A 23,895-nucleotide genomic window follows, 5' to 3' on the forward strand; every position below is an offset into this window, starting at 1 on the left:
CATAATCCAGTCCAACTTAAAAAATCATCGCCATCCGTATGCGCTCAAGTAGCATCGGCAGCATCCTCTCAGTCATCTTGTTACTCTTTTGAGTGGATGCCATCAGTGATGGAAAGGGGGGAAAAAAAGGAAAAAAAAAAAACATCTCCACGATTGAGTTAGCTAATTTGTTCATGCTTAAAATTCTGAAGCAGCTAGGAGGGAATCCCTAGAGTCCATTATCCCCACTTTGTTGTGAATTAAATAAGCAGTGAAGTGCTGCTTTAGTTCAACGTTATTTTAACTCATTGATTCTCGCGACAGGCTGATGCACACCATGGCTGGGTCCCCTGAGAATGCATTATGCTAAATTTGCCGGGAAAGGAAATAACCCTTTTATAGTTGTCTTTTTCCTCTTCACTGCTCTGCTTCTCCCCTCATTAGCTCACATTATGCCTCCTCCACGGTGAAATCTGCAGATTTCGAGCCACAGCGGCTTGTGTTCCAGGCAGAGCGGGACCTCGTACTTGAAAATTGCCAATTATATTACATGTGATGACATGTACTTGGTGTTTGTCTCGTCATCACATGGTATCTTATGGTTTTCATAGCGTTCAGTGGTAGATTCTTGATAACACTTAGAATCAAGATTTGTAGTAGTTTTAAATAGACTGCATAATGAAATGCTCCATTAATTCACCACAAACAACTAGAGGATTTCCCTGTTAACCATGAAGTACGAGATAAAGCAGTATTATTCTACTGCTTATAAAAGGCCTTTACTAGACAGTAGGTTATATTTGTAGATAAGGTTATATTTATGTATTTAAATATATACTGATATATGATATTCTTCAGAAAGTCATAAAGCTTGTGAATACAGTATAAAATAGCATGTAAAGAATAACAAGCCAAGAATATAACATGATCAGCTGGTTACAAGTTGATTTTGCCTACAGTAGCACATCTGAAGAGTTACGTTAAGCAATAAGGCATTAGTTATATAGGCATTTACTTTAGGCATAAGGCTGCAGGGTGATGAGTGATCACATCCATGTACAGTAATATCCGGAATTCATGATTGCAATTTTACTTTATACAGCAGGTATACGAATAAAAAAATGAGTATCATGCAAATTACATTTCAGACGCCCTCTCCCTCCACACTCATTGTCTATAGTGCCGTATCCTGTATACAGGGTTGAGGCGGGGTACACCCTGGACAGGGGTGCCAATTCTAATTAGTCCACACACATAACACACTCATACACACACTCATTCATACACTGCTGTCATTTTGGGAACGCCAGTTAGCCTAATCTGCATGTCTTTGTGACTGTGGGAGGAAACCAGAGTACCCAGAGGAAACCCGTCAAGCAAGGGGAGAACATGCAAACCCCATGCACACAGGCGGGAATCGAACCCGGACCGTGGAAGTGCAAGGCGACAGTGATAACCACTAATTCACAATATGGCTAAATGTTTAATCCTAGCTCTCAAATAGAACTAGATTGTGAAAAAGCAACTCTTTATTGGTAGAACGTTCTCCACTAAGAAGTGGAATTTTCCCTGCCAAACATCATCACAGAAGAGGGATACACACGTTAATACATCTGAGTGTGGTTCTAGGAATTATAGCACTCTAGCAATGCCGCTTAACTAATCAAATTAATGGACCAGAAACAACTGTTTTATAATTGCTGCCTCTCAATTTATCAATGACTTATTTTATTTTATGAATTAAGTAATGACTTGTGATAGTAGTTATATGTTACATTTTTATATTGTTACATTTAATGTTTTGGAATGTCCATAAAACAATCTAGTTCTTTGCATTATAGCAACCATGAACACTCCTTGCCTTTCTTTGTCTAAAAATGAATAAGACAAGAATGCCACAAAACATAACACTGGCTCGAAGACATTTTCTTCAGTAAATATTATTTTCTGTATATTAAATAACAAAACATTTAAATGTGTTCATCACTGATCATGGAATATTTACAATCATGACAATGAGTGTATTTGGATATGCTGGTGAATTCTCCTTCAACAACCAGAGCCATGCTGTTGTAGAAAATTACTAAACAACTTCTGACAAAACAAATAAATGTTAGTAATAATAATGTTCTACTAAATTCAATGTTCTTTCTCGCTCCTCAGTTCCACCGCTGATCCAGCACTCAGACTCCCAAAGTGCCTCCATTGGTCAAAGAGTCTTCATCCCCTGCGTGGTGACCTCCGGCGACCTGCCCATGTCCATTACCTGGCACAAAGACGGCAAGCCGATCAATGCCAGCTTAGGAGTCACTATCGACAATATCGACTTCACCAGCTCACTTCGCATCTCCAACCTGTCCGAGATCCACAACGGAAGCTATACCTGTATCGCCCGCAACGAGGCAGCTGCAGTGGAGCACAGCATTCAGCTTATTGTTAAAGGTCAGAGGGCAAATGGAAATGAATAAAAAACCAAGCTTTACAGGGGTAGCAGTAAGCCAAAAGATGGAATCTAAATCGTTTCCACAAATCTGTTACATTATAAGTCTTAGATTATTGAACATCCAACACACAATTTTCTGAGAATTTCCTGTGAACGTTTTTAAAACACGAATGAGTTTTTTAGGAAACTTGGGAAGTAGGAGCCTTGTAGGTGGCAGTGCCCAGGAGGAATGTAGGATGGCTGTTGTAATACAGCTGTAACAATGTGGTGATGACGTTCACCTTCAGGACAATGTCGAAAGAATGTTGTTTTTGAAAGTTTTCATATCTAAAAATCACTTTTATAAAGAGTTAATCAATACCTTATGATTAATCCAAGTTAATTATAGAGTAAAATCGAGTACTACACATTTCTGTAGTTTGGGTAATCCTTGTATTGGGTATATACTGTACATAATAACTGATGTGGACTCTTTTTTTTTTTTAATAGTCCCACCACATTTTGAGGTGCAACCTCGGGACCAAGATGGAATCTATGGGAAATCTGTTATTCTGAACTGCTCGGCTAAAGGAAACCCGATTCCTACAATTGTGTGGAAACATTCTAAAGGTAACTAAAACATCAACGATGTAGAAGTGTGTGTATACTGTAAAGGCGTGTGTGTGTGTGTACAGTTCTGTGCAAAGGTCTTATCCACATGCAAATAACTTCTGTAGCGCAAGAACACCTTCAAAAAGGTTCTGCTTTCAAAACATACTATACAAAGTAACAGTAATTAATCAATTAAAGTCAATAATGATGTGACGGCCCTTTGCATAAAATATAATTTCAGTTACAATTTGTACAGTTTTATGAGAAAATTAGCTGCTCAATTTTACTGAACCTGTGCAGAACCACCTAATAATTGACGTATGAAATCACGTGATCCTTTTTTTCTTTTTGCCTTTTTTGCGACGCTGTGTTCCCCAGGTGCGGGAGTTCCTCAGTTCCAGCCCATCGTGCTGAACTCAGGATCTCGGGTGCAGTTGTTGGAGAGAGGCTCACTGCTCATCAAACATGTGCTGGAGGAGGATAGTGGCTACTACCTGTGCAAAGTCAGCAACGACGTGGGCGCTGACATCAGCAAGAGCATGTACCTCACCGTCAAAAGTAAGCAGCTTCATCCAGCTGTGTGTGTTTGTACATTTAGTAAAATATTTACATTCATTAATGTTGATGTGTTTATAATATTGTTCAAATGGGCATTTAAAGTTCTAAAGCTGATTAGTGAACAGGACATGAGGACACTTTGTCCATTTCGTTCTTTATCATGTGTCTTCATTACCGAATTGTGAAACAAAAATATAAGTAAATGATAATGTAATAAATATTAAGTTATTATATATATTAATTATAATATATAAGATAAATATTGTACTTTATTTCCTGTAAAATATATCATAATCAAATGAATTGTACTTTTCCAGGCCGATGATTCGTGTGTGTGTGTGTGTGTGTGTGTGTGTGTGTGTGTGTGTGTGTGTGTGTTCAGCATTACATTGCTGGCCTGCAGGCAGCTTTCAGCCTCTTTGAGTGTTGTGGATGCACTATTGTGCTCCTCAATAAATTATATTGTTAAGGAACAGACTTACATCCCCTCCATTACTCCTCCACAACTCAACTCAACACTGATAGCTATGACAGACAGAATACAAAAGAAGGATGAGTTGTTATTTTTTGGGCTACAATTTATCTAACCATGATCTAAAACATATTGGTTATCACTTTGTTTATTGAGACCATGAGGTGACATGAATCAAAGGTAAAAACATGTAAATTTGTAGTAATTTTTGTTATTTTAGGAGTTACTTTAAATGTTTGTTAGACAAATATTGCATTTTGGAAACTGCTTGCAATCAAAGGCTATATAAATTTTACCTTCCCAGCCTAAAGTAACTCATGGATCAGATGTATATCCAATCCGTGGTGATGTGAATTGAATTCCTACGGTCAGATAAGGATTCACTGCAACTTTCTTCGCGTCTGCGCATGTGTAGACTGCTCGCTGATCTCATTCAGTATGGGGATTTTATAGTCATGCTAGCAGAAGATGCTAACACTAAAGCTAAAGGGAGATGTCTGGCTTTCTAACTTCCTCCGGATCTCATCAAATATACCAACTAACTGCTCGAATCCAAAGCATATTCAGATGCGTCCACATTGGAGTTAGATAAGACTTGCTTGTAATTATGAATGTGAACCGTAATGACATGCAAATATGATCTGACCAAAATATTAAAGTTGTAATTAGCTGTAATGTAAACGTTGTCGAAGTGATGATACCTGTGATATCTCCAAAACCGATTTTTTAAAATATTATTATTATCATTATTAGCATTATAATGTTATCCTGATATACCTAGATAATAATAAAATAATTTTTAGGATGTGTAATTACCACATAGAATTTTTTTCTATGAAATAGAATTTTGTGTGTTTTTTAAGTGTTTAGTAAAATTGATATAACTTCATGATAATTCTTAAATGTTTTTGTTTTTATGAGCACACCAAAATGGTTTAGTTTCCACTAAATACATATCCAAATGTTCTTCTCACACATCAGCAGTAAGTCAAGACCAACAGTTTTTATTTGATAAACAGAAACATATTATACTTTTTAATCAATTTATACTTAGATCTAAGTGTAAATCTAATTTATATTATTATTTAGAATATTATTATGGGATGTCAAATATCATTTCTTTTTGGTTTTGTTGGTTTGAAAATTGTAATATCTAAATGTTCTTCTGGGGTGACGTCTAAACTTGAGTACAATTTGTTTCCCCAATTGTAATTTGTTTACAGCCTGTATATGAACTATTAGAGAAAAATGGAACATTATGCATTAATTTAAGGCTGAAAAAATAGTTTGTATATAAAAAGTGGAATTACATTACAGCTAAAATTACTGGAGTACTATTGGATCTATTGGGAATAACACATCTCAGGCTGTGCTGTATCATTTGTGGACTTAACAATTATTAAGTTAGCATCTGTTATAAAACATAATAAACGAACGAACAAATAAATAGATAACACTTTGTGATTCAAAATCCATCCTACTTACCAGTCGCTTAAAAATTAGGAAAGAAATATTAATATAGAAATATAGGGAATGGATGAGCACTATTTTACCACTTATTCATTACGTTGCCCAAAAAATTATGCTAATATCCTGTATTGTATACAGATTTTTACCCATCTTTATTTTATTTATTTATTTTTGCTTTCTATTTTTCCTTCTTTTTGTTTCCTTTCTCGGCTGCTCACTGTGAAAGCTCTTCCCTCCGCCTGCAGTATCAGAAGGGAAAATGTGCAGCCTGTGACCAATTGTGCATGGAAAAGGGGGAATCACTTTGGCATGGCAGCGTGTTACACACACACACACACACACACACACACACACACACACACACACACACACACACACACACACTTACTGCCCCTCCCAGCATGAAGAAAAATGCATTTTACTGCACTCCATTGGACAGCAGGGAGGAGGTTAGGTGATACCATGTGAGTGTTTAGGAGGGGGTGGAGAGGGTTGTACATAGCCAACTAAGGCGCAGTGACGTGGCCTACTTTTCCCAAGGTGCCCCTGCAGCTGTAGTAAAAAGAGGGGTATTCGTACAGCTCTGCTTGGGAACAGATATGACCACCAGAAACGCATCACACCAATTGATTCTGCTGTGGCCTAAATGTAAAAATACAATAAATAAATAAATAAATAAAATAAATCACAAAATATCTAAGCATTGTCCATCTTTTTCCCATCTGGCACCTCAGGCTAGTAGCTCCATAGATTTTATTGCAATGATTTGTTTAAACAACAATGAGCTGGTTGGTTTTTATCATCGGAAGATAAGCTCTGCATTTTGTTCACGTATTATTCCCAGATCTACTGTATGCCATCACCATACAGTACATGTACTCCCTAGTATGCTAGTAAGGCTGATTTACTCCAGTGGTTGAAAAGCAACAGAAACTTACTCATTAGCTGTAAACCTGGTACTATGAGGGAACTCCGGTTTGACCCAAATGGAACCTGACAGTGGTGTAAAGAAAATGCTACAGGTAGTTTAGGAAGATCTTGACGATCCTAAATGACTATCGTGTCATCCTACTTGTGACTATTTAACAACAACCATTGAAAAAACCTGCTTGAATAATTTGGTAGGCTAAATAAAAATGCAGGAGGGTAATTTAGGCTCTAATGGTGTATATTGCTAATAGTATGGCTTAACAGGGGGTGTGGCCAGATGGGTGGCACAAACACGCCTGCATGGACCATCAACTCACCAATTAACTGACCTAAAATGCTTTTTTACTAGCCCCAGGCTGTTGCTTATGTAAAACCCTGACCTAAGTTATATATTATTAAATATGCACATTATTTAAATGGGTGCATTCAAGGTAGTGATTTAATTTCAGAACTTTCCATATACAGCCGTAGACAAAAGGTTTAAGACTAATAGACGAACAGTGCCTTTTCCGGCATGATGGAGCATCGTGCTATAAGGCAAAGGTGATAACTGAGTGGCTCGGGGAACAAAGCATCAAAAGTTTGGGTTCATTGGGTTTAGGAAAGTCCCCAGACCTTAATCCCATTTAGAACTTGTGGTTATTCCTCAAGAGGCAGGTGGACAAACAAAAACCCACAAATTCTAACAAACTTCAAACAATGAACAATGATTATGCAAGAATGGGCTGCCATCAGTCAGGATGTGGCCCAGATGTTCCCAGATGTTCTAGTGCAAATCTTTGCATAAACTCAATGTAATTGTCAATAAGTTACAAGTTATAACTTATAAGTTCTTATACTTACAGTAAGTAGCAGACTTTAATATTTGTGTCATTTTCAAAACCTTTGGCCACAGCTATAGGACTCATGTTTTTATATTTAAGTTGTAACCACAAAAAATTATTCCAGACCACCTAGGTCTTACCCACTCAAGCTCCATTAGGAGTCTTGTCACCTACGGTACCCCAAGCATGTCAAACAGGAATAACTGTATATTTTTTTAACATAGTGCGTTTATTGTCATATACATATTATATGATTACTGCTCATCTGTTTAGAAACTAGCAGGTATAGGTTTGCTGGAGAGCTGGAGCCTATCACAGGGGACTGGGGGCTCTAGGCAGGGTACACACTGAACAGGGTGCGAATCTATCACAGGGCACACACTCTTACACTCGCTTACACACCAAGGGCAATTTGGATATGCCACTTAGCCTAATTCGAATGTCTTTGGACTGCGGAAGGAAACCAGTGTACCCTGAGGAAACCCACCAAGCACGGGGAAAACATGCAACTTCCACACACACAAACCCAAAGATTAGTTACCTTTTATTTTTTCATGTTGTGTTATTCTTTTTTATCCTCATATATACATACAGTAGCTTGCTATAAATTTAAAAACCTGTTCAGGTGCAGCTGTTCCTCTCAGACCACCAGGTGGCACCCTGCCAAAGCCTTAGAAATAAACTAAATACTCCGGTAGCATGAGTGCCCCAATGATGACAAGTGCTTTAAAAAATAGAAGGAATTAGTATTATGTAAATATGCATTAATAGACAAATAACAACAGTTAAGCGTGATAATCATGAAATCACCATCAGAATCCAAAAAAATCGTAGTAAAAAGTAGTACGGATCATTCTCGTCGTAAATCATAAAGCATATCAGGCTAAAGGCAAGAGCGGACACAAGCTCATCCCTCAGTCAGTGATAAATAGTATCTCAGCCTTCCAGACACCTGCCGTGACATTTTTATCCCCACTCAATGGAAATCAAAAATGATTAGTTGATGTTATTATGCTGGTGGTTAATCGGACACACACAGCCTTCTGTCCTGCTCCTGAAATCCTAACAGGTGTGTGAGCTGTCTTGCTTGGCCGTGTCTACCCAGCCACATCACAACTGATGAAGATCCAGATTTTTTTTTTCTTTTGATGTTTTAAAATCCTCAGTTTTATCTCCAGTTAACAATTAACTATATACAGTGCTTCAGAAGGAAGTGAGGAAGTGGAGACAGACAGACAGACAGACAGATAAACAGACAGACAGTTAGTTAGTTAGTTAGTTAGTTAGTAAGTAAGTAAGTAAGTAAGTAAGTAAGTAAGTACTGTAAGTAGTGGTTATAAAAAATATATATATATACACTGAGGTTTTATTAGACCGAACACTTAAAATGCTATTGCTTGGGGATGAGATTAAATTTGTCCAATGTTTTTAGTTAATTTATGTGCAGAAAATACATTTTATTTCAACATTTTTATGAATTTGTGTGCATGAGATACAGAAGGAGGTTTGCCATTTCCACACCTTTATCATTATCATTGTAATGTATATTCATGTTGTCAAACATTAACTGATCAAGAGATGATGTGGCTGGTCACCAAAGTAGACACTAAATGCTGAATAAGCTGCACAATATAGAGTCCATGACATTTTGATCTGGCAAAACAATATAAATAACTGGAGTTGAACTATCCTAGGAATAACTTTAGCAACTGTATAGCTGTGTAAATGCTTGTCAGATGTGGGTAAACTCTGGTCAGAGTTGGATGAACTCTAGTCAGATGTGGGTAAATGCTAGTCAGGGGTGATTAAATACTAGTCAGAGGTTGACAAACTCTCCGTTCATTAGTTAAGCCTCCATTACAGCCCTGGAAAGAAACGCTTCTGGCAAGACAGCATGTAGGTGCACGTACAAGCTTTATTGCTTTTTCAGATGATTAACAGCACAATTTACTTATTCTTTCCTCTCATTGAGGACGTTATAAACACGGTTTAAGTATTTAGTGTATACGTTTTCTAGTTCTTTCACTTGTTTTACTAAATTTTGTGCAAAATGAAATAAAACGTGAAAACATGTCAGAGATCTGGTCGAGTGGAGAAAGCAAACCACTGTCATGTGTTCTGGGATTGTACATGTTCAGAATAATGTTGGTTGGCAGTAAAAAAAAAAAACCAGTTAAAAAATGCTTAAATCAAAGGCCAGTCAACATTAGCAGGTTCAATATTATGCGCGAAATTTTTGTGATGGAGTTTACATCTACACTTATGTTAAGACTCTTCTTCTTTATAATTTTTAGAAATGCTGGATTGAGTTTAGCAAACCATTTGGAGAAGACTTTACTGTATGTAGAACAGTACATGGGATCACCCCTGAAACCACAAGGAGTTAGAATGAGCTCAAGACCTTAACAGAAATATTCTGTATGTCATTTTGTGATTACAGAATGTTTTTTCCCTTTATTTATCTCGTGTATTTTGTTCAATGTTAGAACAGTAAATGTGTAAAATCCTTGTAATTTTCTTAGGCCCGAACAAAATGAAAATTACAACAACAAAAAAAAGAACATAGAAGTTAAAACCGAATATGACCACGATGGCCCTTGATTTAGATCTTAATATATGCTGTTATTTTTCAGCCCATTTCAGTGACACATCTGTTATACGCTTTTTCATTTATATTTGTTTTTTTTTTCAGTAATGCTCTGGAAGGAGAAAACTAAGTAAAAAGACTAAAATATACTAAACACAGATTGTCTATTTAAACTATAATTACACGACAGGACAGATGCTAGAAGTGTAAAGTAGATTTTTTCAGTTTTTTTTTTATTATTATGGAAACTATACAAATTTCCTTTTTGGTATAACCCATACATAAACGTGACATATGGGCAAACGGTACAGTTTGTCCACATATTCGAGAATATTCGAGGTTTTCGTATATGCCATTTGAAACGTATACCTCAGTACCACTTTCATATATTCTATTGTGATGTTTGTGTGCCACCTATATGTTACAATTATATTACACAAGGCCAAATTATTTTAAACCAACTTTATTTTTTTTTTTATTATTCTAAACTGGATGTATTTTCTCAGTGCTTTAACATTATTAGTTTTTTATAGGCTGTGTAGTGAAGGAACAAATTTCAAATAAGTTAAACAGCAATTAATGAGGCAAGGTCAATAATGACCAGCATTTGATGCTTTTTTTTCTAACTCCCAAAAAATGAAATAATAACAATAATAATAAAAATAAAATACACTTACAGATTTTATAAGAAAATAATTAGTAGTGGGTGCATGATTTCTATTCAAACTATGCGGAACAAACCTTTGCTGTTGTTTCATCAGGTTCTTAGCAAGCATTTACTGTATTGGTTAGACTGGTGCAAACAGCACTGGAAATCATTAGTGAAGGGATCACATCGGTACAAATACAACATGTCTTAGAACTCCATAAATTTCACACACGGCTTTCCCAAAGGTCCTGCTTAGTTTGTTTAATAGTTACATGGTGCGCTGGCTGCTGAAACAAATAAAGGAAGACGGCTCCGTGTGAGGTTATAGCTGCCATCAGCGCTCCTCTTTTTTACGAGCTCATAATATTACTAGATATTAAAAATATAGATCAACTTAGCTGTTATGGGAATACCGTTTAGCCCCTGCTTGTCTGGAGCCCCATTTCTGCTGACAGTGGAAGCTGAATCGAGATTATTAGCAGTCCTTTGTTCTTAGTTGCAATCATCTTACTTATTAAGTTAGCTCCCAGGGAAGGAGGAGTTTAAGTTTGCCTGAAGATTCTCTCCATCACTAAGTTTATGGTTTTGCCCGTGCAAAAATGTGTCATGGTTTAGAAAATTTGTAAATCTGTTGCAGGCATCTAATTAGTTACACTAGTGAATTGATTCATTTTTTAATTGTGTTATATCTCTAGACATATTAATATTTTGCAGACATTCAATTTTAATGAACAAATTGCATGATAAAGATTTTATTTTTGTTACAGTATATAAAACATAGTGTGATGGTGGGGCAAGGTTTTGGTTCCTGCCCCGGGTGTGTGGAGTTTACATGAGGTGTATTTTGTTCTATTCCAGAATATAAATTAAGCATTATCACTGTGGGTTTCATGTAAAAAAAAAAAATTGTGTTATTCTTACGTTTTAATCAGAGCCTTGTAAAAATTTGTTGCATCAAAAGTCGGACTTTGCTATTGTTGTTTTTGTTATTGTTGCTTTGGTGTTTCCTGCTAATTGTTTTGTGCTATGAAAATGACAAATATGTTTTAAATTGTAAAACTTTTCTTTAAAAGAAGTACATTTTAATACTCGCCTGTGGTTTAAATCTTAAATACGTTTTGATATTCCATCTATTTAATATTGTTTAACTTAAACATACAAAATTTACCATTATTTATTATTATTTATTTTTGCTTTATTTTTTTACTCACATATTTTACTTGAATGGAAATGCTGCCCTTAAGTTAAATATGTTAATACATGAGCCCTTTTGTCAGTATACATATACAGTTGATATGTTATCTTTATGCTTTGTGGGTTTTTTAAACCACTCTTCTATGCAGAATTGTTCTAATTCAACCACAGTGGAGGGGTTTGAGCATGAATGTCCTGCTTAAGGATCTCAATCAGATTTTGACGAGGCCACTCTAATACCTTAATTTAGATTTTTTATTAGCCTTTCGGAGGTAGACTTGCTGGTGGGTTTTGGATCATTGTTGTGCTAAATAACATGTGCTCTTGAGCTTGAGGTCACAAACTGATGGCCAGACATTCTTTTTTAGGATTTTCTGGTAGAGCGCAGAATTCAGGGTTCCAATAATTATGGCAAGTTGTCCAGGCCTTTAAGCTGCCAGCGTACCATGATAATTAGTTTGATGATCTGATTTAAGTGTGACCTATATGCAAAATAAAATAAAAAAATCAGGAAGGGACAAATACTTTTCACTGGACTATACACACACAAACATGTACTGTATGTATGTGATATGTGTCAATTAAGTTTAACAGATGTTCTGCAAAAAAAAATCATGTTCTGTCCCATGTCACCACTGTGTGGGGCTCAAGAGTTGTATAAAGATTTAGACTTAAATGTTCATGGGCTCATACTGACACACTCGATCACATCAGCATACACTAACCTGCCCCCACCTCCGGCCCCTATCCACATCTCTGTGTGTGTGTGAGTGTGTGTATCAATGTGTGTGCAGTGTAGCGGAACGAGAGCTACATGTCTACACTCATAATTTAATCATAGCAGCGCTTGTTGGATGGAAAAACAGTGAAATCGTTCTCTTTCTGCTCCAAGATAAGAAGTTCTCTGGCAGAAAAGCGATCCTTTGAGATTGTTTAAAAAGATGCAAATAATTATTTTATATTGTTTCCTATTACAACCTTATAGTGCTATTGTACGGGTCATAATAGTGTGTGCTTAGTTGTGCTTTGTTCCCCAACCTCACCCAACATTAGATGCTTAAAAAAACTCTTATTTTTCAAATCTGACATGTGAACTTAAAAATAGATACTAAATTTTAGCTGTCAGGGTAAAACACCTGGCACTGATGTGGTGGGTGCATTCTAGGGGGTGCATCAACCTTTCCTTAACTGCACTTAAAAAAAACAATCAGACCTTAGGGATCACAGCTATACGTTTGAGATAGGGTTAACATCTGCAGGCTTTGTACTGTGAAAAACAAAAACAGTTGAACTTGACACCTGACAGTGAACTTAATTTGCATGCATGCATGTTACTGTAGTGTCACAGAAGTCCTCAGTTTTATCTTTGGCATCTTTGGGTGAGAAAAGGAGTTCATAATATTAGCAACTCTGTTTTTTTCCGGCCATATCGATTATAAGAGTCCAATGCAGAAGTGCCAAAATGTACAGTTCCTCGAATGACCAGTAGCAGCTATCTCCAAAAGTGAGTCAGTTACTATGTAACCCCATGCTAAAATGTCTAACTTTACAACAGAAATAAACATTTTGTTTTCCGTAGCTATATTTTCCATCCATGACAATTTTACAGAAGAGAACTTTTCTGTATCTCATTGGTTAAAATTATTATTATTAACGTTAGCCACCTTAGCATTTTACCTAAGCTAAAGCTAAGCTAGCTAGCTTGAGGTGACTGAGGTATGTAGAAAAATATCCAACCAACAGCCAGACTCTGTTCATTCTGCCCATTTCTAAATTAATTTCTGTATTTTTTTTTTATCAAAACTTAATTGGTTTTAAAAAGGATTTCAGAAGCAGTCAGGATTAAAATTAGTATAGATGATTAGAAATTTTAGCCTATTGGCTAACATCACACACACGGTAACAGTAGCAATAGAAAAAGAGGTATAGAGCTCACTGGCACCACAAAGTGTTAGGACTGCGAGTTCGATCCTCAGCTTACAATTGGCACTGCGTCCCACCTGTTCTCCCTGTGCTCAATGACCTGCACCATGCCATCTGATGAATTGTCCCATCTGGGGTGAATGCGCCTACCTCTAGCCCAGCATTGTGAGCTTAGAGGGTACAGATCCATCACAACCGTGGCTTGGTTGAAATGGTACCTGAAGATGAACAAACATGTTAGCTGGCTAAACACTGCAGTGTTGATTGGTACATCACTTTAGATTAGGACGGGGCTTAAATCCTCTCTAAAGCCCAGCTCTCTACAGATTGCTCTGAATGGGTAGTTGTAGTCAAATCATGGCTATACCAGGGTGTGTCGGGGTAGCGATTTGCACCCAGCTGCTTTGATCTAGGTAGGGTTAAAGCTTTTTGTCACCCTGGAGATGTGAGATGACCACCCTACCCACTGTGCCACCATAGCACCATTAGAAATGCATAATGTGGTAACATTCTTGTAAAGAATGTTGCTGTTAACTAAAAATAACAGAATTTAGAATAATAATCATTTTTCTCTCCTCTGTATAAAATTGTGTTTTCTTGGTGTCACTCATGATACCTTTCTTTAAAATATCCACTTTATTTTGTTTCGTAGAGCCATGTTCTTTTGTTCTTGTGTTTTGTTTCAAAGAGTCTTTTGCTGCTTGAATTAAATGCCACTTGTGACTAATTGAAATGATAAAGAGGTCATTTTAAGACGGAAAAAGGGCAAACCTGCTGTATGCAAATGAAGGTGGTGTGCACGCAATGATCATATCATGCAGAAATGTTTGTGACAGCGCGCCACTTAAACCATGAAATAAAACATGGTTGTCATATCGGTAATGGGAATTTAAAAATAAATCTCTTAAAGTGTCTCACTCGCTCTCTTTCCCTCCCTGCCAGTTCCTGCCATGATCACATCCTATCCGAACACCACTCGAGCAGAACAAGGCCACATGACAGAGATGAGTTGCACAGCGCATGGTGAGAAGCCCATCAAGGTTCGCTGGGAAAAGGAATCTCACATCATCAACCCTGATATAAACCGCTATGTGGTGAGCGTTAAGGAAGTGGCTGATGAGATCATTTCCACATTACAGGTGAGCAAGTCACAATGTCATCACAGAATACAGAATGCATACTTGTTACCATAGTGTATATGGAAATGTTAACATTAACTTAAGTGCATCCTTTATTTTCTGCTTCCTCACTCAGATCTTGCACACAGTCAGAGAGGATTCTGGGTTTTATTCCTGCATTGCCATTAACTCTTACGGTGAAGACAAGGGAATTATTCAGCTGATAGTACAAGGTAATGTCCCTGCAATTTAGATCTTATTAAAGAATGTTGGTTAAAGGTAAAAAGCATAAATATATTGCCTTACTGTAAATGCATGCTACAGTAAGCCAGGTGTCTTTGTAACCTGTTGCATCCTAATAGGAGCCTGTTGTTCTGTCAGGGATCCAGGAAGATTTAAGATTCTTTATTGTCACTATACTACTGTAAGTACAGCGGAATTAGAGAAGGAGTCCAGGATGAGGATTTTGCATATGATGAAAGGGAGGAAAGGATGCAAGCATATGCTTTATTTCACTTACATGCATAGTTCTAGTTATTAAGCAATTTATTGGGACGCAGGTTGTGAACTCTAAGTATAAGCTTATATTAAACAGAGTTAGAAACAGAGACCCAGTGTAATAGGGGATATGAATCATAAGTATAATGTCACTAACACTGTGCTTTGTTCTTCTTCCCACCCACAAGCATCAAATGTAACTTAATAGCTGTCATGAATAAAGAATTTTATTGATTTTGACATTAACATACTTCTGTAAATGCATGCGAATGTATTGCAAAATTCTTATCAACATTGTGCAATGCTATAATTTTATTTCAATTAATGTATAAAAGTTTAGTTGTGTTTGATTTTCTTATTTTTGTCAAAGCCCAAAATGCTATTTATGCATATTATACAGTAGGACATCCTTTTTTGTCTTTTATAACCTCAGATCGTCCGGACCCTCCCGAAGTGGAAATAAGAGAGGTGAAAGATCGGACCATTGCGCTGCGCTGGACAATGAGATTTGACGGCAACAGTCCGATAACAGGATATGATATCAACTACAAGAACAAATCAGGTAAAGAACATAACTATACTGCTTCACTAGTAGGTATCAACTCATTATATTTTGATTTTGTAACTGTGGACAGGGGAATTGGTTCAGTGTAAACACCATGTTATAACTGTGTTCTTCTTCTCCTACAGCCTCTTGGGCTTTGTCCCAAACCACCAAAGACGTCTCACCCCAGCTGAACCAGGCCACCATCATCGAGTTGCACCCTGCTTCCACCTATAACATCCGCATGTTTGCTAAAAACCAGATTGGAGAAAGCCCTCCCAGTAACGAGTTCACCATCACTACAGATGAAGCCCGTGAGTGGCTTCTCAGCAAGCATGTCTACCTACTCTGTGTCCTGCTCTTTTCTAAGTATAGCCCGAAGATTTATGATATATACTACAGTATGTTAAATCAATTGTAAAACGGATCTTAGTCCTGCAGGCAGCAGTTACTAGTGTTTTACATTATTTAAGTGATTGGATTTATCTTGTGTTTCTCCGCATGTGAGCTGTTTCCTTCCAGTTATCACTTCTATAAAGACGTGAAGATGTTGCCCTCTAGTGGAAGCTTTTTTTATGGAAAGCATTTATCTTTTATGTAAATCTGTTTTCTAACCAGCTGTGATGTTTGTGATCTTTGATTTCCACAGCCCCTGATGGCGCTCCCCAGGATGTACAGCTTGAAGCAATATCATCCCAGAGTATTAAAGTCACCTGGAAGGTAAAAACTCCATTCTTATGGACTGCTCCTGTAAACTGAGTAAACAGAGCACTGGTTGTAATTGAAAAAGACAAGTTTGTCTCAAGCTGGCTGGTGTTATCAAGCTACGTAAAATTATTTTTGTTTGTTTGAACTATGCAAGTTAAACTTGTTTGTTCTTTTTAAAAAAAATCTGTTGCACAGTCCTCAGTTTTTGTAAATCAGTTTACTTCTTACTGTATGGCCTGACAGATGCTCACAGCTGTGTTGATGCATATTAATAAAACAATTCATTATGTTAATATATTGTTATGTCAACTGTTCCATCACAAGGGAAATGTGTATTATTATATTATAGCATCACTTTGAAGGACGCTGTTTCTTTATTAAATAGAAGGAAGAAAATGTATTGGTAAATTTATAATTTATCAGTAATTAGGCCCCTGTCACACTATGAGGAAGGCCATGAAGCTTCCTTAAAAATGTTGAAGAACATAGTGGGAACTGGGAAGAAATGGAAAAATGTGCATTCATCCAGTTCATACTACTTCCTAGCCACGTCGCTATCAGGTTCTCAATTCATCCATGTTCTCACAAATTTTTTTGACCAGGTCAGATCACATGCTCACCTGGTCCAAGAAGATCGAACCAAATTATTAGTATGTCTCATCAGATCGCACAGCGCTCTTACTGAGCATCTACTGTACACTGCGACACATGCTGTGCTTTTCGTCATGCAGTGATGGTGTGATGACTTTATATATAGTATTTATACAGAATTTTCTGAACTTGAGATGGATGTGCCGATAAACTACTTCATTGTGCGTATGTGCGTAAATGTGGTAGGCACTAGAAGAAGTGGAACCTTGGATTACGAGCATAATTCGTTCCGGAAGCGGGCTCGTATTTCAAAACACTTGTAAACTAAATCAAATTTTCCCATGAGAAATAATGAAAAGTTAAATTATTTATTCCACAGCCCAATAAATAAATACATAAAAATAATTAATACAAAATATAAAGTAAAAATTAAAAAATTATCCTGCACTTTACCTTAAAAAAAAAGTGCAAATAAATCCAGACAAATAAGTGTTTCTGTTTGTGCGTGCAGGCGCTGTGTGTGTGTGTGTGTGTGTGTGTGTGTGTGTCTGTGTGTGTCTGTGTGTGTCTGTGTGTGTGTGAAGCTAAAGTAAAAAGCCCCTCCTCTCTCCCCCTTCTTGTCTTACACAGTTACTCTTTCTCCGCTCTTATCACACACGCTCGCACACAACGGAAACCCAGTTTTATCGGACAAATAAACAAGAAATCTCCCTAATGACACTCGATTGAGTGACACAATAACGGAATCACTGCTGTAAAGTATAAATAAAACAAACTAACTTGCACTTTACCTTTGAAAAGAATCGCAATAGAGCAGTGTTTCTTTGTAGAGCAGAGAGAAAGAGTGTGTGTGTGTCTGTGTGTCTGTGAAGGCGAAAGTAGGAGGGGTCTGTGTGTGTGTGTGTGTGTATGTATGTGTGTGTGTTTGGGCGGGCACGGTGTCCAATGACGCGCGTGCACACAGACACAGAGCAGGCTGATACAGAGAGAGTGGAATCAGAGAGAGTGGAGTAAAATGGATCTTTAATCTCTCTCCTAAGACTTGCTTTTGCTTTACATGAGCTGTACACACACGCATAAAGACACAAAATAAAATATGTTTTACACACACACATGGTCATAATGTTATAGTAAACAGTACACACATGTACAGATGTTGATTATATCTGTAAGAGACGCGCACTAAGACCCAGCAGGGGAGACGATTACCCACAATTCCTCAGCGCAAAAGAGAGAAAAACGTTGGCTCAGTTGTGAGCACGTGACGATCGGCGTCAAAACAAGAAGCGCATGCAAGATACATGATACTCGGTACTCGTAAACCAAGACTTGTTTGTTTTTCAAGTCAAAATTTATAAAAAATCTTTGCTCGTCTTGCAAACATGAGCATAACCGTGTTGCTCGCAAATCCGAGGTTTCACTGTACTATGAACTAAATGCATGTGTCTTTCACAATGTGGTATGGACCTACAGTGGCCTACCTTCACATAGTACCAACACAGTGGCATCCCAATGACAACTCCGACAAAATGCTGTCTTATCTTTCCCATCTGTGCCCTGCTCGTAGCACATTAATGAAGTCATGAAGAGGTGTTAATAAGGCTGTTAACAGGTAAATGCTGTTTTTTGGTAGTACATCCTCTTTAAGTACTTCCTGCGTCTTGCTATGATCACGTCTTTTCCAGGCTGGCATGGCAGGTCCACATCAAGGGACTACATCCTTACCGGTTTCTACTGAATCCATTTTTTTGGAGATGTACTGGGAATGTGGATCTGTGTGATGGGGCCTTAGTCAGAATATACTGAATAATGAATATCGAGCAACTTTATTATTTGTAATCATTATTTAGGCATAGGTGCCAGCCTTCTTACTACTAATCCTTCCATGAAATTGATACAGGCAACTAATTAATACAAGCATTAATTTATGTCATTTTTTCCCCACTCTCAGGCTCCCCACAAGCACCTTCAGAACGGGTTGATCCGGAGCTATCAGGTGTGCTATAGAGAATACAGCACAGGAGGAAGCCCCCAGTACAACACCATCAATCTGGACACAACCGGCGACATTGAGGCCATTACTCTGGACAACCTGAAGAAATACACACAGTATGAAGTGCGTGTGCAGGCTGCCAATCGTGCAGGAATGGGGCCCACATCCGAAGAAGCCATCATCACCACACTGGAAGACGGTTAGTCTGGCCATATCACCTGAATATCACAATGAGGTGTGGCGTCAGATTTCAAGTTATTACAAAGGTCAAGAAGCAGATAAATTAAGAAAGAATAAAGCTAAAATGTTTATAGATTACACACTAAGCCGTTGAAGTTTTAACTTAAATTTTCAATATGTTTTTCTGTATCACGCCATTCAGGGTATCTATTTTATTTGTAAAAGGTCATAAATAAGAGATCAAAATAATAGCTAAAAGACAGATTTGTTTAAACTTTTATTTACTATATCAGAGGTTCTGTGGGTTAAAGTTTCAGTGGGTTTGCATAGATTTGTTAGTACTGTATGTGATAGTATTGTTTTAAACTTGTTAAGTTTTTGGGCTCTGAATCCCCACCAAACACCCAGTTTTTTAGATTAAAAGTCTCACTCTTTTTTTTCCAGCCAAAGGAAACCACAGTTTCATGCCAGTTCTTTACCAGGAATCATTTTGGCCTATTTAAATAAACAGTCAGCTTATCGTGCGTAAACCTTTTGACTAATTGGAATATTTAAGATTTTCCCCCGAAACACGGAAGTGCTTAACTGCTGGTGTGCCACACCTCCCTCGTTCAAAACCGCATCTGAGCCAAAGAAGCCACGCTCCTTTAGTGCTGTAAATCTGCACTGGGGTCCTGCTCCTCTAACTCTCTGCCTCGGCTGACAGAAGCTGTAATAAATCTTGCTTCATGCAAGTGTTTTTTTTAATTACCTTTAATATGAACAAAGTAAAAGCCCTAATTGGCATGCCAAAGAAAAATATATAGCATTCTTACAAATAACTACTGTACATCGGCCACTACATTATCAGTTATATAGCAGTAAACTGATAACAGGATCATAAGCAAACACAGCTCACCCATGCGCTTAGGAAACAAAGGCCACTCTGTCCAGTCTGATTCTACAAAAAAAAAAAAACTGTGCAGCACAAATCAGCAAAGAATTTAATGCTGGCCACAAGAGAAAGGCATCAGAACCCCCAGTGCACCACAGCCCTCTGCACAAGGGGCTCTGTTATGGTTGATCAGTATACAGTATGTTAACACAGTTTTATTTCTAATGTTATAAAGGTGATATCTCCATAGGTTTCCTCTCTTGTCATAACTCTCAGCACAACTCTTGTCAACCCTTCTAGTTCCAAGCCGATCTCCTGAAAACGTTGTGACCACAGCCACGACCCCAGAGACCATCTCTCTTTCCTGGACTCCTCTCCCAAAGGAGGCGCTGAATGGCATGCTTCTTGGTTACCGAGTCATTTACTGGGCCAACTTACCAGATGGAGGTGACTCATTCCTGCATACATGTACAATAATACAGAACATAGAGTACAGCATATCACCTCAGGACATAAAACAGGACATGCATGAACAAAACAATATAAGATTTAATATGCATGCAATTGCATATACAGTATCAGGCAAACATATGGTAGAAGGCTTTGTAGGATCCTCACTAACCAAGCATCATTTATAAGTTCTAGAGATGCGGGCTTGATATTAGTCAGTAGACTGTTTCTCAACGAGATGTTTTATTGCTACTCTACCCTGACCCAGTCATACTAGGAGCCGCCATGGTACATCACTAAGAATGAACCAGTGATTAAATAATACCTGGTCAGGGGTGGTCATATAATATCCTTCTACTCTTGGACAGGGTAGTAGGAGGTACAATAGGTATCAGCTACTGTACAGTAGATGCACATTATAGTGGCCAAGATCATGTCTAGATAAAAGGCTGGAGGTAGAATTTAACCTTTATTAATGGATCTCATGACACTACTAGTCCATTTATCACTAAGTCATATCATGCATTCAACTAAAGGATACATAGAATAATTGTGGAATTATGAAAAGTGTAAAAACTCTGCAAACAGCCTGATCCCTAATAATAATAATAACAATAATAATTAAAAATGCTAATTTTATATATTTCTTTTTATTGATACTACAATTGGTGTAAAGTTCTAGAAGCATGTGACCTGTAAAATGTTTTACTTAAATTGTTTTTTAGTACAGTAAACACATTTGTAACCATGTAAAATTCATGTTGCAATATCTCTCACATTTTAGAATAAAACACTTTTTCAGGGTTTTTTTTTTATGTAAAATCTCAATTGGCCAAGTTCAATCTGAATGACAATTAAAGATCATTGAAAGATTATTCATATTATTATCTACTGAAAATATAAATGTGTATGCATATTTACAAAAAAAAAAAAAGCATAGACCGGAAGATAAGAAGCATTAAGTATTGTGAGCACTTTTTAGCACCAATATCATGTTTTACCTAATAGGAAGTTCTATAGGAAGAAGGAAAGGGTTTCAAGAATGGCCTGTATCTCAAATCAAATGAGAATAGCATATAGTACACATTAGTGGCTTTTAATTCACAGACTCGTCAGGCTTGGAAAGAAGCAATATAAATATTTTATAGACTTATTATTCATTTATAGTTCATTAATAATAATATAAAATTCTACTGCTTCATTTCTAGTTTACACCTGAAGAGGAGGCTGTTTTTTGTTTTAATGCCTCCAAGATTCATGCAGGAAATCAGAAAACTCCCAGTGGCTGTGTGATATTGTCACTTACATTTTGCTAACGAGTCACTCAGATAAATAGAGTTTCTTCTCATCTTATCACCTGTGTCCTATAATGAAACATATATTTTTATATATATACTGTATATGTGGTCTAATCCTGTGTGGTCTGTTGGTGTTGTGTTTTAGCTGTTCACAGAGTAAAATCATTTTTTAGTTTTCATCCTGTAGTAACATGACATGCACGCATGTCCTCACAACAAGCAACATACAGTACTGTAGTAGTGAGCATGGACCATGGTTTGTTTCTGTCTTGACTCAGAGCTGGGTGAGATCAGGAACATTACAACCACAAAGGCCTCTCTGGAGCTGGAAGGGTTGGAGAAATACACCAACTATAGCATCCAAGTGCTGGCCTTCACCCGGGCTGGGGATGGAGTTCGCAGCGAGCAAATATACACAAGGACCAAAGAGGACGGTGAGGAAGGAAACACACACACCTATACTTATACTCATAAATTCATAAAAATAAAAAGTAATCTTGTTTGCGATAAGTGCTCAGCTGTATTTGTCCTGTTTTCTTGACATTTGTAATGGCACGATGCTTAGGCCTTAAGTTTTCCTTACAACAGAATTGTTTATTATTATTATTATTATTATTTCTTGCCTTATGTAAACATTAGATTATAATCAATGCCCAAAGGCGTCCAGCCTGGCAGAAACTCACATGCCACCAATGCGTAAAGATGTTCCACCCATCACCCTCTTTACAGGTCACTCAAGTAAATAAATGATGTCATGAGGGTATTCCAGTATTTTGTTGGTTACAATGGAACTCTTTAGCAGAGGATATTTTAGGCAGAAAAGGCTTTCTGTCTAGTGGACAGATCGGTTTTCAGTTGTACAGTATGTTTACTGAAAGTGTTTGTGTATATACATATTTTTACACATATTGTGTAGTTTACAAAGAAGTAAACTTCTCTCTGCGGCCGAACTAGTAGATTAGATATTGCCGTTTTTTACTTAGATTATGCTTTAGTAAGCAGCGAGTGTGAGTCAGAGTGTGGCTACAGCAGGAGCAGCGGGATCAAAAGTGTAAAGTGCTCGCTTCATCTTCCAGAGATCGTGAGTTTGAATCCCGGGTTCCCGCTCCCAGTGGTGCACCAGCAAGCAGTTTAGCAGGAAAAGATGTGGTTGGCTGGCGTCACATGGCAAGTGATAGCCTTCGCCTCCCTGGTTGGTGGTTGTAGCCTTGATGTGGGAGTTGCCTCATTATCCCTAATTATTTTTTTAAATAGCCGGCCCCAGGATTCTGCACATTATAAAATATGTGGCAGTTTAAGCGTTTACATTATAACACAAAACTCCCTATTGGTTACAACTTTTTATTTATTTTTTTAATAATTGCAATTCTGTCAGTAGTCTATTTTAGTTAAACCATGTAAGGTGTAAGAAAAAAATAATTCCAAATGTTGTCCTGTTCCCCGAACAGTCCCAGGTCCTCCAGCTGGTGTGAAGGCTGCGGCTGCATCGGCCTCAGTTGTCTTCGTCTCCTGGCTTCCTCCATTAAAACTCAACGGAATCATCCGGAAGTACACAGTCTTCTGCTCCCACCCTAATCCCATGGTGCGCAGCCAAACCACAATACTGATATGTTTTCACTCAATTATCATCTTGTCTTTTGTGAGCTATAAATTGAAAAGCTCTGAAATTCTGATGTCATTTTTTTGTTAAACATTTGCCTTGATATGGCACGTAACAAAAGCAGCTCCTTGTATACGTTTCTGTAAAGTTACAAAATATACAATAATCTCACTGAAGAAAGACTTTTAGTAATGTACCACTATATAATGTTTAACAAGCTCTTTAAGAGATCATGCAAAAATAATATCTACTTATTGGAAGGCTACAGGAAGTAAAATAGTGATTATAATTAACGATTAATTATAAGAAGAAGAATTATTGCTTCACCTCTACACACTTATGAGCTGAGTCTGAACAACCGGAGAAACTTCACACGCCCTCAAATATATTCACACACACACATGCACACACACGCAGCCAT

The 23,895-nt window shown here is 37.4% G+C and overlaps 1 protein-coding gene across 1 annotated transcript in view; it reads left to right on the forward strand.

The window, feature by feature from the left end:
• The window catches only part of dscamb (Down syndrome cell adhesion molecule b), a 143,714-nt gene that overhangs the window by 106,096 nt on the left and 13,723 nt on the right, over nt 1-23,895 (forward strand). The window contains exons 9-20 of the mRNA XM_053486677.1: nt 2,143-2,421; nt 2,912-3,031; nt 3,392-3,571; nt 14,563-14,759; nt 14,875-14,971; nt 15,670-15,798; nt 15,927-16,094; nt 16,430-16,500; nt 19,031-19,271; nt 20,427-20,573; nt 22,153-22,308; nt 23,323-23,456. Of these exons, the coding sequence (XP_053342652.1) occupies nt 2,143-2,421; nt 2,912-3,031; nt 3,392-3,571; nt 14,563-14,759; nt 14,875-14,971; nt 15,670-15,798; nt 15,927-16,094; nt 16,430-16,500; nt 19,031-19,271; nt 20,427-20,573; nt 22,153-22,308; nt 23,323-23,456 (1,919 nt within the window). The remainder of the gene's footprint in view (nt 1-2,142; nt 2,422-2,911; nt 3,032-3,391; nt 3,572-14,562; nt 14,760-14,874; nt 14,972-15,669; nt 15,799-15,926; nt 16,095-16,429; nt 16,501-19,030; nt 19,272-20,426; nt 20,574-22,152; nt 22,309-23,322; nt 23,457-23,895) is intronic.

Source organism: Clarias gariepinus, chromosome 25 (assembly GCF_024256425.1).
Source record: "Clarias gariepinus isolate MV-2021 ecotype Netherlands chromosome 25, CGAR_prim_01v2, whole genome shotgun sequence".
In the NCBI taxonomy this organism is placed as follows: Eukaryota; Metazoa; Chordata; class Actinopteri; order Siluriformes; family Clariidae; genus Clarias; species Clarias gariepinus.